Source organism: Rutilus rutilus, assembly GCF_951802725.1.
Source record: "Rutilus rutilus genome assembly, chromosome: 4".
In the NCBI taxonomy this organism is placed as follows: Eukaryota; Metazoa; Chordata; class Actinopteri; order Cypriniformes; family Leuciscidae; genus Rutilus; species Rutilus rutilus.
In genome coordinates, this window is record NC_140212.1 from 8,164,828 (window position 1) to 8,182,569 (window position 17,742).

General features: G+C 38.0%; 1 protein-coding gene and 1 long non-coding RNA gene across 2 annotated transcripts in view; both read right to left on the reverse strand.

Moving 5' to 3' along the window:
• LOC311289114 (uncharacterized protein) overlaps positions 1 to 17,742 on the reverse strand; it is a gene marked incomplete at its 3' end in the record, with an annotated part of 92,348 nt that overhangs the window by 30,538 nt on the left and 44,068 nt on the right. Inside the window, 11 exon segments of the mRNA XM_084406871.1 lie at positions 3,928 to 3,987; positions 4,258 to 4,353; positions 4,452 to 4,652; positions 4,771 to 5,085; positions 5,268 to 5,339; positions 5,447 to 5,749; positions 15,087 to 15,404; positions 15,481 to 15,804; positions 15,897 to 16,211; positions 16,320 to 16,634; positions 16,774 to 17,088. Of these exon segments, the coding sequence (XP_084262997.1) occupies positions 3,928 to 3,987; positions 4,258 to 4,353; positions 4,452 to 4,652; positions 4,771 to 5,085; positions 5,268 to 5,339; positions 5,447 to 5,749; positions 15,087 to 15,404; positions 15,481 to 15,804; positions 15,897 to 16,211; positions 16,320 to 16,634; positions 16,774 to 17,088 (2,634 nt within the window).
• LOC311288817 lies at positions 3,374 to 3,823 on the reverse strand. Its single transcript, XR_014627015.1, has 3 exons — positions 3,763 to 3,823; positions 3,592 to 3,660; positions 3,374 to 3,424 (listed from the first exon to the last, which is right to left on the reverse strand). It is a non-coding gene; the product is annotated as an uncharacterized lncRNA (long non-coding RNA).

Genomic DNA, 17,742 nt, shown 5'->3' on the forward strand with positions numbered 1-17,742 from the left:
CCAGCCGGACCCAGTTATCTGCCCCGTGGGTGCAGCGTTTCTCCGCAGGTCTATCCCCCTCCACACTAAAGGTGTACATGGCGGCCTTAGCTGCTTACCATGTCCCTTTAAGTGTTGTATCCTTGGGGAGACACCATCTAGTAACGTTTCCTTCGTGGCACATCGTGGCATTGCCAGCAACAGCCATTTTATGATTGTTTGTGGTTTGGTCTTAGTGACTTAGAAGTCCTCTTGACTACCCCTAACTTTTCAAAGATTTAGGAGCTGGTTTAAGTTCTAAAATGCTTTGTGATTTACTCAGAGCAATATTTTGTCCAAAATTTAGGACTAACACGCTAATCATTTTTAAGCGTTTCTCCTAAAAAGTAGGAGCTACTTTTAGCCTAAAGATGTTTTGTGAGTACGGCCCTTGATCTCTTTAAACTCTAGAATTAGATAAAAGTTCAATTCAGTTATTTTTACTTTTGTAAATTAACTATAAAACGATTTGATTACATACACTACATTAATATTAATTTCTTGTTGCATATTGAAAGTTGCAGCTGCTGGTAAATTATTTGCAATGATTCTTAAAATGTGTGTGACATTGCCTGTGATGAACCTCTACCAGCACAAGGACCATCACCTCCAACCAACCTCACTTTGCCTGTACACAAGAGTCGTTTATCTATGAAAGTTAAATTATGAAAAATCAATTATGCTGCTTTTATTTTTTTTTCAGTTAAATCACTTTTGCATTTCACTCAATTGATAAGATCTAAACACTGCATGCGTAATAACACGTCACACCACAAGACCATTTAATGCAATTACAAAAAAAAAAAAAAAAAAAAAAGAAATCAGAGAGAATCTACTTTTTTGCTACCATAAGCTATTTAATAATAATAATAATAATAATAATTATCAGTAGGGAATTACAAACAAAAGTCTATATAAATGAAACTAAGAAAACTGTCATTGATGGTACGCTGTAAGATCCTTATGTTAAATATTAAACTCATTTCATTTAATATGTTGAAAATAACTGTTTGGCCCTTTAACTGAGGAATCAAATACCTGCACTGGTGAGTGTGACGATTGTGGACATCTGAAAGATTGTCAGACAGCTCTTCATCTTCTTCTGCTCTGCACTTCAGCGCAAACTTTTCATCCGCTCTCTTAGCAATTCTGAAGAAAAAGAGACTCTTGTTCTGCTCTGGTGAGAAAGATAACGTAGAGAGGGGAGGGGCTTCTGACGACCACCAATCACACTCAGAGTTAAACTTCAAGAGAACAGAGACAACGACAAATCAGCCAATATATATCAAGAGAACACCACTGTTGATGAACGGGACCCCTCCTCCACCTTACAGAGACACTTTACTGAGGAGACACACACATGATAAACTCACCCAGCTGTCATGAGAGTGAATGTGGGAAACACTTCAGTGTACATAAAGTGCCAGAGTCTGACACCTGCAGAGAAGAGATACAAGCACTGATAACTAACTGCTGACCACAAACACTAAGACAGAGAGACATATCAAAGTACTGCTACAGAATAACAGTAAACAATAATTCATAGAACTTTATTGAATTTTGCATTTTGTGTACAAAAACAAAAAACAAAAAACAGTTTGCTGAAAAAGAAATGTTGCAACATTCCCCAATTACACAATATGATAATGATGATATAATATCCATGCACATTGTCAGTCTGAAACAGAAAACATAAAAATAAATTTGACAGAAATATGAAACAAGTGTATAAAACATGTAAGCATGCTGTGTATGTCTGACTGTAAAAACACCCTCTGCAGGACATAAAGTGAACAACATGCTCTTCTGCTCAGTTCAAAGAGTCATTACATTCTTTTGAGGGAAAGATCCTTGATCACAGCTGCTGCTTGTAAACTTATTTCCCAAAGTACATTCCAACGTTTTTTGGCAAAATATATACTGTACATGTTCACCATCAGTGGGTCTACATTCAATAGGAATATGATATGAAGTGGCTGTGAAATGTTAAAGACTGGAGCAGTGGAAGTTAAATGGTGAAGCATCTGAAATCATAACAATTATATACAAACGGACTGAATGCTGGGATATTTTTTTTTTATTTTTATTTTTTTTAAATTGCCATGTCTACATCATGTTTCAGTGCAATGAGATCACACAAAAACTTTTGTAAAAAAAACTTCTGGAAAGAGAAGTTTAAACTAAGCATTTATTCCTGTAAAACACTGATTAAATATAATTGATTAAGTAGATTTCAGTGCAAACTATTACATGTGGTTACATATGGTGGATAGCAGTTAAAATGTATTTAGTATCTAAGACACTTAAACTGCAGACCACTTAAAGGATTAGTTCACCCCAAAATGAAAATTTCCTAATAATTTACTCACCCCAATGCCATCCAAGATATCCATGTCTTTCTTTCCTCAGTGGGAGAGAAATTATGTTTTTTGAGGAAAACATTTCTGGATTTTTCTTCTAACAATGGACTTCATTGGTTACCATCGTTTTTAAGTCCAAATCAATGCAGTTTCAAAAGTCTTTGAAGTGTTTAAACGGGCTGTACGCGATCACAGCTGACCTTTCAACGTGATGACGTAGTTCCCTGTCCGTTTGTTGATCAGCTCAATCCGAACTATTGAAGGTAAAAAGTCTATAAATTATCTTTTTTTTTTTTTAAATGACCTATCGTTTCGCTAGATAACAACCTCTTCTTCAGCTGTGATCGCGTAAAGCCCGTTCAAAGACTTTTGAAACTGCATTGATTTGGACTTAAAAACGATGGTAACCAATGAAGTCCATTGTTAGAAGAAAAATCCAGAAATGTTTTCCTCAAAAAACATAATTTCTCTCCCACTGAGGAAAGAAAGACATGGATATCTTGGATGGCATTGGGGTGAGTAAATTATTAGGAAATTTTCATTTTGGGGTGAACTAATCCTTTAAAAGCTTTGAAAGGATTTGAGGCATTGGGTGTGGTTTCAGTTATAAAGTCCCTCCCTGTTTTCCTGGCTCCTCTTCCACATCATCATAGTCTGTTATTAGAAAACAAGAGCAAATTAATTTATCAATATATTCTTTAAAAAGTATTATAAATGAACACAACAATATCGACAATCAAGTAAAATGAGCTATCATAATCACAGAACTTGATATTATAAAGCAATTATAAAAATTAAACAAATTCAGTGTAAGGTAAAAAGTTTTCAGTAACATACCAAACATGTCACTCATATATTCCCTGATATTCTTCACATCGTCATACTCCTCCTGAACACCCTCTGATATAAATGTGTCAATTATTAATTACATGCAACTATAATTTGAAGACAAACAAACAAAAAAACATTTTGAGAGAGTAATTTGAATCCCACACCTGCTTTATCCTTGGAGAATTGTCGTACAATGATGACATCATCATAGTTTTCTGGCAAGTCAAAATAGTCAAATGAACAAAATAATGAAAGATTAAATGCATCCATTAAATGTGCAACATTTGGGATTTTGAAACAGTGCCTATGTATAGTTAACTAAACCCTTATTAAATAAAATATAATTAAATAAAACCTGTCGAAATAATAATAAGAAATAAACCTGTATCACGAGATCTCAGTCCAACAGTGATTATATCATCATAATTCTCAGGTGTGATTTGCTGCTCTTCTAAATGAGTTAACAGCAAGGAGGAAATAAACAAAAACTGCTTTAACTATTCAGAGGTCCAAAAGTTCATTTAATTTAGTGAAATGAGTTAAAGTCACTGACCTTTATTTGACCCTTCAGTGGTGGTGATGTCATTATAGTAGTCAGGTGCGGCTCCTCCTGCAAAATTCGCTTTAAAAAAAAAATTCACGAAATCCTTATCTGAATTATTATGTGCTGAAGAGTTTATATAATTTAGTTGATTGATTTATACTTGAGTCCTCTAACCTGAAAGAAGCTCATCAGCATCTTCATACCCAGAATGCTGTTCTTCAGAAAGGACACTTCCTATTATGGAGAAGTAATTTCCATAATTTTGGCTGATTTTGGCTGAATTTTGGCTGATTTACGATTGTGAACGTGTGTGTCTGATGGATCAGACACACATTCACAATCATAAATCAGCCAAAATCTCCACTTCCTTTGAATCACAACACTGTATATCTTTCAGATAACACACAAAAGTCCCACAAATGGATCTATGTGATTTATTCTACTCTCCGATATGAATAAAGTGATTATGATCTCCTCAAATCAGACTCTATGACATTTACTCACCCCTCTGAGTGAAGAAACTCTGTCTATTAGTGGGTCTGTGATGAATCTCCTCATAAACGGCCTCAGTCGTCGTCCTGTGTCTCCTCTTAGAGAGAGCTGTGAGTGTAGACAGGCAAACCTGCTGTCAGTTCACAACACATGACTGATCACACACTGAATAAGACACAATATGACAGTCTCTGGATCTCTCCTACCTCTCCTCATCACTCTGTTCTGCTGAATCAGTATAAACAGTGGCACTACGAGCAGTAAGGGCAAAACTCCGAGTACAACCACAAGCACAGAAAGAGACACTGGAGGAGTTTGTGGAGGAGTGACTGATGTTGAGTGCACTGTCTGAGAAACTGGAGGAGAAGCTGATGTTGTTGTGGCAGGAGTAGTGGACACTGACAAATCTGGCAAAACAGACAGAAAAAAATCATGCAAGTTCACAAAGTATTTGCAAAGTATTAGTATTAGCATTAAACTTATGTAAAATAATTTGACTAATATTGCTCAGTGTGTTGCTCTGACCTGCACAGGTGAGTCCAGCGTGCTCTTTGTGGTAGCAGTCAGTGTGGTTCTTCAGGGAGAGAGGACAGTCCCACAGGTGAATCTCATTCCCTCTGCACTCGACTCTGTTCAGCCACACAACACCTTCACCAGCACCAAAGACTGAATTCCCATCAGCCCTCAGTGCTGCTCCACAACCCAGCTGCCTGCAGACCACCTGAGCATCGCTGATGTCCCACAGATCAGCACAGACTGAACCCCACACAGCGTTATGATACACCTCCAGCCTCCCAGAGCACCGGCCCAAACCTCCACTCAGTCTGAGAGGAACATGATCTAAATCACAGACAAGTGAATACATTATTGGCCAACAGAGTTTTGTCAGAACTGAAACACCTACAGTGGGGCATGTCTGTGAGGTGAGATTAAATTCTCTTGGTTCCCCAGAACTAAATCACATACATATATCACATATGGCTGTTATGGTTTTTATGTTCTTCTAAATCAAATTAACTTACCTGAACATTGTCTCTGATGTGGAGATGTGGAGCATGACAAATAGCTTCTAGGGGACTCATGACTCTCCTGTTCTGTAATCACAAGTTGATTTAATATTATATAGACACATTTTGTTTATATACTCAATAATGTCAACTGATTACTGTAGTTTTAGAGATGGAAATTGCATCAGTCTTACCTGAGCAGGTGACTTTGGCCACTTCATCATTATTACAGTAGTTCTGTCCCCAGGGTGAAGATGGACACTGCCACAGATTTGAATCATGTGGTCGACATTTCACTTCATCCAGCCAGTTACGAGCTGATTCCAGTCTTGGTGTAGAATCAGACAAAGCACCAGATCTTCCACAGTTCAGCTCTTGACAGATCAGACTCACTGTGTCTCTGTCCATCTGGTTCCAGCACACATTTCCCCAGGATCCATTGTAGAAAACCTCAACATTCCCTTCACAGCCCTCAGTTAACCTGATCTCTTTAAACTCTTGATAGAAACATGAACACAACCTCAGATTTGATCCAACACCATTCATTTCAACCACAAACACATTACATAACATATACTACACATATATATATATATATATATATATATATATATATATATATATATATATATTAGGGCTGTCAAAGTTAGCGCGTTAATAACGCGTTAACGCAAAATCATATTAACGGCACTATTTTTTTTAACGCTCGATTAACGCAGCGCGTATTTTCTGTTTGACCCGTGGCCCAAAACCTAGTTGGAGAAATGGAGATACACAGTGTTGCCAACTTAGCGACATTGCAGACCCATTTAGCGATTTTTTTCCCTTCAACAAAGCGCCCAAACCTTATTTAGTTTCTGAGAATCTACCGGTACCGCCGGTACTGCTCTCCCAGCACGCGCGCGCGCCTCTCTCTCTCTCGCTCTCTCTCTGCGTCTCGCGCTGGAGAGAGGAGCACCGCTTTAATTCAGTTAAACACAGATATGATGTTGCTTCTCTAATTTTACATGCAAGTATAGCCGAAATCGCAAAACAGATATTGTGTTTATCTTATGTGTATTTGATTTCATCAGACGACGGCTCGATTATCAGGATTTTTGTGCAGATTAACGTCTTGGAAGGGAGAGCTGGTTATGTCTTAATGGGTCGCGTTTCAGTCACCATTTCATATTCATTCCGTTGTTTGACAACAGAAACAGTAAAATATACCAATGAAAACCGTTTTATTGAGAATTTAGCTTCATCAAAATGGGCACAGAGAGAGACAAACTATAATGTAGCCTAATAAAAAATGTACATTTAGCATTTTCAGAAGAGCTGCCCTGTCATGCAAAAATCTAAACATGTTTGTGTTAATTGCTCAGTGCAAAGAAAGAGAAGTAATGGGAACCTGGTATTTCTTTGTTCTTTCTACATGTGTCTAATAGACATGAACAAGTTCTTTGAAAAACATCTATGACCTTTGAAACATGTCTCGTCTTCATGCTCTATGTTGACTATGGTTTCAATAATAAACATACATTTGCATAAAGCATCCATATTTATCCATGCCCACGTTGATTAGAGTATTACTAACTTGAAAAGTATTAATTTAAGGTACATTTAGAACAAATAAAAAAATGTGCGATTAATCACGAGTTAACTCATGACAATCATGTGATTAATCGATTAAAATTTTTAATCGATTGACAGCCCTAATATATATATATATATATATATATATATATATATATATATATATATATATATAACCAGAATAACTATGCTATGCCTTTAAGTGGGCAGGTGAGGTGATAGGGCCGGCTGCATTTAAAGTCTCGCGGGTGTCAATGAAACAGCGTTGTGGACGGTTTTCCGGTCTTTGATCTCCAGGGCAACGGGACGCTCAGTCAGACAGCAGCTTTAGCTGGTTAGCGAAGGGTGCAGCGAGGTCCGCTTGTGGCTTTTGAAGATTATTCTCGAGAGAAATTAATGAGTGGGGAGAAGAAGAGGCTGGTGTTGCTGTTGTGCAGTCATGGAGGAAGATTCTGAGGAATCGATAATGGAGGACAGGGAAGGATTTACGGAGATATATTTGGGGAAATAAAAGTAATAGAATAAGAATGCAAAACGTAATAAATCTAAGGATCAGGAGGATAGCGAGGATATGATAGAATCAATGCAGGATAAAAAAAAATAAAAGACAAAAGAAAACCAAGAAATAATAAGAGAACAAAATTTACAAAATGTTAAGGAGAATGGACACAAAATTATGCTGACATTTGAAAAGAGTACAGGAACACATTTGCATCCAATAGGACTATCCAAGGCGATCGATAAAATCATTGGGCCAGTTGATTTGGCTAAGTGTTTGGGGCAAGGGAGAGTTCTGATCATAGTGAAAAATATTGGCCAGAAAAACAAACTACTCAAGATAAAAGAAATGAACAGAGAAAAGGTCACAACCAAAGAGATTGGAGTAGAAAAGGTGTAATGTATGGAATTCCAACATATATCTCCACTGATGAAATGCATGAAAATATAAGAGGAGGTAAGATTAGTAATGTGAGAGGACTATAAGACGATAGAAGGACAACGACAGGAAAGCTTGAGTGTCTTGTTGACATTTGAAGGGAAAATGCCTGAAAAGGTACAAATGGGATACATAAGTTACCCAGTAAGAGTGCATGTGCCAATGCCATTGAGATGTTTTAAATGTCAACGAATAGGACATGTGGCTGCAGTGTGTCGGGGGAAGGTAAGATGTGCAAAATGCGGAGGTGAGCATGATTATGATAAATGCACAGAGGTGAATGGATTAAAATGCTGCAACTGTGGAGGTGCTCACAGTGCAGCATATGGAGGATGTGAGGTACAAATTAAAGCAAGAGAAGTCCAAAAATACAAGACTGAGCATTATGCGGAAGCAGTGAAGGTCTGTAAAGGTAAGGAGGACAGGAGGGATGAGATGAGGGATAATCTCAACCAAGACGCAAGGGACATGAGAAATGTTCAAACTAAAGAATCAGAACAACAGTGTGATTTAAAAGAAAATACTTTAATAATGACTAAAGAGAACTTTCTAGCCTTTATTGTTAAGGTAATTAATGTCACTGCTATGTTGCCAAGCAGATCGGCAAAGATTAAAACAATTCTTGAAGCTGCATCAGAATTCCTAGGGATATCTGGGATTTCAGTAAACGCAATACATGAAATTCTAACTAGAGCCACAACAGTAGAAGGTTCACAGGGATCGGAGTAGATCAATGGTGATAAATGTAATGCAATGGAACGCAAGGAGCCTTGTGGCAAATGGTCAAGAATTAAAAAAATATGTACTCGATTTGGAACATAAACCAAGTGTAATTTGTGTTCAAGAGTCTTGGCTCAAGCCAAATCTGCAATTTGCATTACCAGGATATAAGTCTGTTCGAAAGGATAGGGTTGGGAAACAAGGGGGAGGGGTGGTAACTTTTATAAAAGAAGGAACTATATATAGGGAATTAAGCGAGGTTAAAGATATGGAATGTGTTGTAGTTGAAATATATTTTAGAGAAGAATCAATTGTAATATGTCATTTTTATAACCCATGTAAGAAGATTTCAATAAAGTTGTTTGAAAAGATTAGGAAAGAGACAGGGAGTGGGAGTGATCATTTTCCAATTATTTGTAAAATAAATGTAAATAATAATCCAGAATGTTTACTGCAAAAGAAATGGTTGTATGAGAAGGCAGACTGGAATTCCTTTAGTAAGCATTGTGAAGATAATAAAGACTCAGTGGCTGAAGATTCAGTACAAACTTTTTGTGATTCAATTACAAATCTAATAATGGAAGCAGCAACATTATTTATACCACAAAGAATAGCAGGTCAGAAAAACAGAAATATTCCATGGTGGAAGGAAGAATGCAGTAATGCAATTAAAGAAAGAAATAAAGCATTTAAACAACTCAGGGAAAATATGAGTATGAGAAATTTGGTAGAGTATAAGAAAGCAAGAGCTAAAACAAGAGGAATAATTAAGAATGCGAAGAGAGAAGGATGGCGAGAATTTTGTTCTACCATAGGAAAAGATACTCCTATGGATAAAATATGGAATATGTTAAGGAATATGAGTGGGAAAGGAAAGAAGTCGGCTCTAATACCAGTTTTAATTGAAGAAGATAAAGTTGCAGTAATAGATATAGATAAAGCAAACATGTTAGGTAAGGTTTTAGAAAGAGCACATAGAATAGAATTGGGAGAAGAATATGAGCTAAGGAAAAAGGAAATTTTAGACAAAAATCCAGATATAATGAAGAAAAGAAATAGCAATAGTAGCTGTATGGATATAGAGTTTACACTTACAGAATTGAAAGTTGCATTACAAAAATGTGCCAATACCGCTCCTGGGGTGGATAGGGTAAGTTATAAAACGATAAAGCATTTGTCAGATAGTATATTGTTAAAGATACTTGAGTCATATAATAAAATATGGATGGAAGGAAGTATGCCTGGAAGAAAGCTGTAGTAATCCCTATTGTAAAGCCAGGAAAAAATTCAACAAACCCAGGAAGTTATCGACCAATTGCTCTGATTTCAAACTTATGTAAATTAATGGAAAAGATTATAGTTCAGAGGTTAACATATGAACTAGAGAAAAAGGGTAAATTTAGTAAGTATCAATGTGGATTTAGAGGTAAAAGATCAACTATGGATGCATTAATCAAGGTTAGTAATGAAGTAGAGAAGACAATAGCTATGAAAGAAATCATGGCAGTCATGTATTTTGATATAGAAAAAGCGTATGACACGGTATGGAGAGAAGGGCTATTAATTAAAGCATCAAGGATAGGAATAGATGGAAATATGTATAATTGGTTATCTCGATTTTTGTTTGAAAGAACATTTGTAGTTCAAGTGGGAATGTGTCAGTCATTAATTTATAAGGCAGAAAATGGTATTCCTCAAGGGAGTGTTATAAGACCAATTCTTTTTAATATTATGATTAATGATATCTTTGACAATGTAGGATTTGGTGTGGGATGTGCATTATATGCTGATGACGGGGCTATTTGGAAGAGAGGGCGAAATATAAAGCAAGTGATTTCAGGTATACAAACAGCTATTAAAAATGTGGAAGAATGGAGTATAGAATGGAGTTTTAAAATGTCAACTAGTAAATCAAGTTATATGATATTCAGTAGGAAAAAGGAAGATTTCAAGGATACTGAATTATTATTATATGGAAAACCTTTAGAACAAGTTAAAAGTTTCAAATATTTAGGAATGTGGTTAGATGGGAGATATACCTGGAAAAAACATATTGAGGAAATAGATAAAAAATGCAGGAGGGTCTTAAATGTGATGAGGGCAATAGCTGGGAAAGAATGGGGAGCAGAAAGAGACTCAATGATAACAATTTATCAAGCCTTGATAAGATCGACAGTTGATTATGGATGCATGATTTATGGGTCAGCGTCAGAATCATTGTTAAAAAAGCTAGATAGAATTCAATATAGAGCTCTTAGAATGTGCTTAGGAGCAGTTAAAACAACACCAGTCAATGCATTATTAGTAGAGGCGAATGAAATGCCATTGAAATTACGGAGAGTTAAATTGTCTTTGGTATTTTGGACATCTTTAAAGAGTTACACTGGAGAAAGTATAGCTAAAGATGTTTCAAATAATTGTTGGGAATACTTAAGTAACGAGAGAGGATATGGATGGAAGATAAATCAGTTAGCAGAGAAATATCAGATTGCAAATATTGAATGTAGTGTGTCACCTGTATGGGGAGAGGTTCCGAAATGGATTATTTCTGAGGTTAAAATTGATTTAGGAATATTAGATAAGAAACGGGAATGGGAGGAAATGGGTATGATTAAGTAGTCATTATTTTTATATTTTTATTATAATTACAATTATTACAATTGGAGTTATTTTTATTTTGATATGATCCCAGCAAACTCTTTGGCCAATCAACTTAAATACGATACTATCTTTTCACATGGCCTTTGATGAGTTGAATTATGATGGAGAGGATGTAAAACATTGTATTGATTATTGTATTTGGAACGAGCTTGAGGAAAATCTTAAATTGTTGCATTCTGTCTCCGTTTTCAAGAAAAATCTTAAGGAAAAATTGCTTTTTGAACACTCTGTAAGTGTTATACTTGTGCTGTGATCGTCTGTTTGTTTGTAGTGTTTGTGTCTTGTTGTATTTATATATTTGTTTTATTTGTGTCTATGGATTGAGTTTTTTGTTCTTGTATATTATATGTTGTATGTTGTTATGGGGGGGGGAAGAAAAAGAAAAAAAAAAGGAAAAAGGAAAAACTGATCATAAGAAATCATGACTGCATAACAGCAAAGGTAGGTGGCGGTATGCACTGAGAATGCAATGCGCCAAAAAACGAAAGAAGAAGAATGAAATTGTTCCCGTTCTCCGCTTGAAGAACGAGTGTGTGGTCTCTCCTATTCTGGCGCGTTGGAAGAACTGCTTGTGTGTTAATGCTGTGCCTGAAAATTCAGTGTGAGTAAACGAGTTTTTTATAGGAGTTGATCTTAATAGGAGATAGACTCACCTAAAGGATTATTAGGAACACCTGTTCAATTTCTCATTAATGCAATTATCTAATCAACCAATCACATGACATGGCAGTTGCTTCAATGCATTTAGGGGTGTGGTCCTGGTCAAGACAATCTCCTGAACTCCAAACTGAATGTCAGAATGGGAAAGAAAGGTGATTTAAGCAATTTTGAACGTGGCATGGCTGTTGGTGCCAGACGGGCCGGTCTGAGTATTTCACAATCTGCTCAGTTACTGGGATTTTCACGCACAACCATTTCTAGGGTTTACAAAGAATGGTGTGAAAAGGGAAAAACATCCAGTATGCGGCAGTCCTGTGGGCGAAAAAGCCTTGTTGATGCTAGAGGTCAGAGGAGAATGGGCCGACTGATTCAAGCTGATAGAAGAGCAACTTTGACTGAAATAACCACTCGTTACAACCGAGGTATGCAGCAAAGCATTTGTGAAGCCACAACACGCACAACCTTGAGGTGGATGGGCTACAACAGCAGAAGACCCCACCGGGTACCACTCATCTCCACTACAAATAGGAAAAAGAGGCTACAATTTGCACGAGCTCACCAAAATTGCACAGTTGAAGACTGGAAAAATGTTGCCTGGTCTGATGAGTCTCGATTTCTGTTGAGACATTCAGATGGTAGAGTTAGAATTTGGCGTAAACAGAATGAGAACATGGATCCATCATGCCTTGTTACCACTGTGCAGGCTGGTGGTGGTGGTGTAATGGTGTGGGGGATGTTTTCTTGGCACACTTTAGGCCCCTTAGTGGCAATTGGGCATCGTTTAAATGCCACGGCCTACCTGAGCATTGTTTCTGACCATGTCCATCCCTTTATGACCACCATGTACCCATCCTCTGATGGCTACTTCCAGCAGGATAATGCACCATGTCACAAAGCTCGAATCATTTCAAATTGGTTTCTTGAACATGACAATGAGTTCACTGTACTAAAATGGCCCCCACAGTCACCAGATCTCAACCCAATAGAGCATCTTTGGGATGTGGTGGAACGGGAGCTTCGTGCCCTGGATGTGCATCCCACAAATCTCCATCAACTGCAAGATGCTATCCTATCAATATGGGCCAACATTTCTAAAGAATGCTTTCAGCACCTTGTTGAATCAATGCCACGTAGAATTAAGGCAGTTCTGAAGGCGAAAGGGGGTCAAACACAGTATTAGTATGGTGTTCCTAATAATCCTTTAGGTGAGTGTATGTTAGTATAATATGTCCGCAAATGTGTTTTAGGATTAGTCCTGCGCTGATGACCTGTTGATCGGAGAACGTAGCGTGTGTCACTCTGCGTTTGGGCTCGGCTACCTGTGAATGTGTTTTAGGATTATTCCTGTGCTGATGACTTGTTGATCTGAGAACGCCTGATGTGAGTGCATGGTCAAGTTTATTTATGATTAATGTAAAAAGTGGTGCTAAAGACCTAGAATGTGTGTTTTTAGGATCACTCGTGTCTCGAGTTACAAGTGCCAGCATTTACGGACGGTTGTACGGAATAGACTGCGTTACAACTCACTTTTGCCTTTCATTGAGACTGTTATGTCTCAGTCAACCAAGTGAAACATAGCGTATTGAGTAGGCTATGTGAGTATTTTACATGTTTGTTTTAAGGTAGAATATGTTGATTCTTATGTGTAATAAAAGTGTGAATTGGTTCTAATTACAGGTTTCAAAACCTTCTTTGGGTAGCGGTCATCGTTTCTTTTCCCACTGAAATTGAGATTAATGTGTGTTGTTTATCTTTCGTTGATTGGATAATCATGTCATCCTTTTCTGTGTTTGTTTTTGGTATTCATTTTGTGAAATCTTTCTGTCTTATTTACTGGTGTACCACTGTAGGCCTATGGGAGGTCTTATTGGTTTGTGTGTTTGACATATGGTTTGATTGGTTTTGATTTTGATTTGGTTTTGATTTGTGTTTCCTCCCATGTGGCGTGTTCTCCAGTTTATGATTCTAGTTTGATTTGTTTTATTTTGAATGCCATATTTATTATTGTCTTTTATATAAGTTAATTTACATTTATAATTGGTCATCTTAATTAATCTGAATTCCAGCTTCACTATTTCTTTTTCTTTAATTTATCATATTTCTTTAATTTAATTCTGATTGTTTGGTGCATTGTTTTCACCTTTTTGCCTTTTGTTTTGTTTGCCTTTAAATTGAGTTGTGTATGTTTTTGGTTCTCTTTGGGGTTTTTGGTTTGTTCTATTTTCTTAAGTTTGTGAAATATTTTTTGAACAGCATTGCTACCAATCAGGTTATTTCAACAACCATATCTGTGACGGATTGTATCTGTCATTTTAATACAGTATCAACTTTTTGTACTCCGGCTTCTAGTTCATTTATTTGAACCGCCTGTGTTAAAATTATCATTGTTAGGGTCCCCCATCCCAGAAAAGTGGGGGTGGCGTAGTCAATTTGGTCGACATTTCTAACTGCCATTTGACCGAGGTCACTATCTATATATATATATATATATATAATGTAAGAGGAATGGCTTGTGTATATATATGATGGCCAATCTTCACTGATTTTACATTCCATCAGTAAGAGCAGAATGTGAGAAGGTTGAATTAGCAGAGACATAAACATAAAACCACAGCTGCCCAACTCACTGCAGAATTAAATGTGCACCTCAACTCTACTGTTTCCACCAAAACTGTTAATCAGGAACAGTTTTCCTGGGGACAATGTCCTGTGGACATTCCCTACTGTGCTTGATGGGCACGTCACTGCCAAAGACAACGGAACCATTCTGGAGAACTATGTGCACCGAAGGGTTCAAGCATTGTACCCTGAAGCACATTGTGCCATGTTTTAGCATAATAACGCTACAACAGAAAGACTTGAGACAGAATAAATTGATGAACATGAAAGTGAAGTTGAACACTGCCTGAACAGCCACCAGATCTAAATATTTTTGAGCCACTTTGGGGTATTTTGGAGGAGCAAGTCAGAAAACGTTTTCCTCCACCAGCATCACATAGTGACCTGGCCACTGTTCTGGAAGAGGAATGGCTCAAAATCCCTCTGGCCACTATGAAGGACTAATATATGTCATTCCCAAGATGAATTGATGCTCCAAAAGGAGTCCCTACACCATACTAATAAATTATTGTGGTCTCAAACCAGGTGTTTCAGTTCCACTGTAGAACCCCTGTACTGTATCGTGTAACTGAAAAATGTTAGATATTCCCAAAAGATATTTTAGATTTAAATGAATAACTGAATAACAATTTTTCACAAGTTCACAACACTGAAATGTTTACCTGAGCACACGACTCCTACATCCTCCTTGTGTCGACAGTCATGTTTCCCCCAGCCTGGAGAAGAGCAGTTCCACAGGGACGTCTCATTCCCCTCACACTCCACCTCATCCAGCCATATGGGTCCAGAACCAGGACCAAACCAGGCTGGTACCTGCTGGTTACTGAGGGCCACTCCACACTGCAGCTGTCTGCACACCACATGGGCATCTTTAATATCCCAGGAGTCATCACACACTGTCCCCCATGAGCCGCTGTGAAAAACCTCCAGCCTCCCTGCACAGTCTCCCCCAGAACCCACCAGCCTGATGGACCCGCGACCTGATATTCAGAGAGAGAAAAACACATTATTGATCACTAACAACTGAAGAATCTGCCCAGATGTTGTTGTTCTCACCAAGGCAGGTGATTGACAGCTGTTGTGTGGAGCTGCAGTTGAGAGTTTGTGGAGAGCTGCAGTTCCCCAGATGAGCTTCACTCCCAGAGCACTGGAAGCCCGTCACACACTCATGACTGTGTTCAGGACTGGATGAAGAGGAGCCGGAGAAGTTCAGCACAGAGCCACAGCCCAGCTGTCTGCAGACCACAGAGGATTCAGTGAGACTCCAGGAGTCCAGCAGAACTCTCCTCCAGACCTGATGGATGGAAACTTCCAGCTCCCCCTCACACTGTCTCTCTCCAGACAACCGCACCAGACCATCATGAACAGCCAGAGAGGAACCTGAGGAGAAGATCTCATGTTTTACTAAAATAAGAATTATGGTATAACATGGTAAAAAAGAGCATAATTCTCTCAGTGTCAAATAACTTCACCAGAGCAGATGACTCCAACATCTCGTCTATGAGAACATTCAGCTCGACTCCATGAAGAGACGGAACATTCTGAGAGTTTTGTTTCATTCCCGTCACAATCAAACACATCAGCCCAGATTTCACCACTTCCCTCTCCAAACCAGTCTGATCCCACAACAGACACAGCAATCCCACAATTCAGCTGTCTACAGAGGACACTGGCAGCTCTCATATCCCAGCATGCATCACACACTGAGCCCCACTCATTAAGGAACCGAAGCTCCACTCTTCCAGAACAGGAGTCTGAACCGTTCATCAGTTTAGCCTCTGTGTAACCTGAATAAAGAACATACAGTAGAGGTTAAAATAAAGTATAATGCAGCTAACAGAGAATATATACTGTTTTAAATACAAACAAAGACACACTGAATATTTATAATTTACCAGAACAGATCAGGCCCACATTATAGTCACTGGTACAGCTTTGTTTGTGTGATAATGAAATTGAGCAAAATGAGATCTGAGACTCATTTCCTCTGCACTGAATCTCTTGTGTCCACATCGGAGCGTCTCCTTTGCCAAAAGCATCTTCTCCCAGCACCTGTACAGGAGCCCCACAGTCCAGCTCTCTACACACAACCTCTGCATCCTGCTGGTCAAAGGCAGCGTCACACACTGAAACCCACGACTGATCATCAAGTATTTCTAACCTCCCAGAGCACAGGTGAGATCCATTAACGAGTCTGGAAGGTTGATGACCTGTTAATATTACAGGAATGACAGTGCACAGTAGACAAAAAAAAATGCTTGATAGTTAAATACAATAAACATACAAACAGTTTTCCAAACAAAATATTATGTCACAACAAATTAATGCGCAATCAGTTAAATTATTCACCCGAACAGATGACACCGGCATCATTACTGTGAGTACAGGCATGTACGCCCCATCCTGATGACCCACAGTTCTTCAGTGTTGACTCTGATCCAGTACATACTACAAAATTCATCCAGGTTGGCCCTGATCCTGGTCCGAAATGAGCATCACCCAGAGCATCTACAGGTTCTCCACAGTCCAGCTCTCTACACACCACTGCAGCTTCAGTCATATCCCAGAAAAGACCACACACTGTTCCCCACTGACCTCTATGAAGAACCTCCACTCTACCAGCACAGCGACTGTTGCCACCAACCAACCTCACATTCTTTTTGTCTACGTGACAGAAAAATACAGAGAGAGACTGTGGGTGCATCTCCATAAGCACATTAGTTTGTGTATCAGTATATTGTGTACACAAATTCAGCACTGGTAAAGCACACTGGCTCACTACACATTTGGACACTGATTTTTCAATTCCCGGTGATATGACTAGGTGCTTGTGTCATTAAACGTCACCACTGGTATTTATTAACAACACACATAACCATTTTCTGAAATTTTTTATGCTGTTTAAAGTATGTAATGAAATATACTTTGTTTGTTGTTATATATATCTGAAACATTTTAGCCAAATTATAAATATTTACTACACTGTTCACTACCTATATACTGATGTTTATACTGACATATAATTAAATAACGATTTGTCTTTTCAAATGTTCCATCTCATCTCATGATGATATTGTGTAGATATTGTGTTGGTTTGTGTGATTTGTTTTGTACCAAACAGAATTCATTAAGGGGAACGTATTTGAGCATCTAGTTTTTGAAGTGCATTGTGGGATTTTTAGGGAGCGAACATTCCAGTGAACTTGAAGGATTTTGTGATTGAGACAGACCTTAAAATGGCCTTGGTCCGTGTTCTGACTGTGAAATATGAAGCTGACTGAGATGCACCTTATTAGTAAAAGGTATGATATTACTATA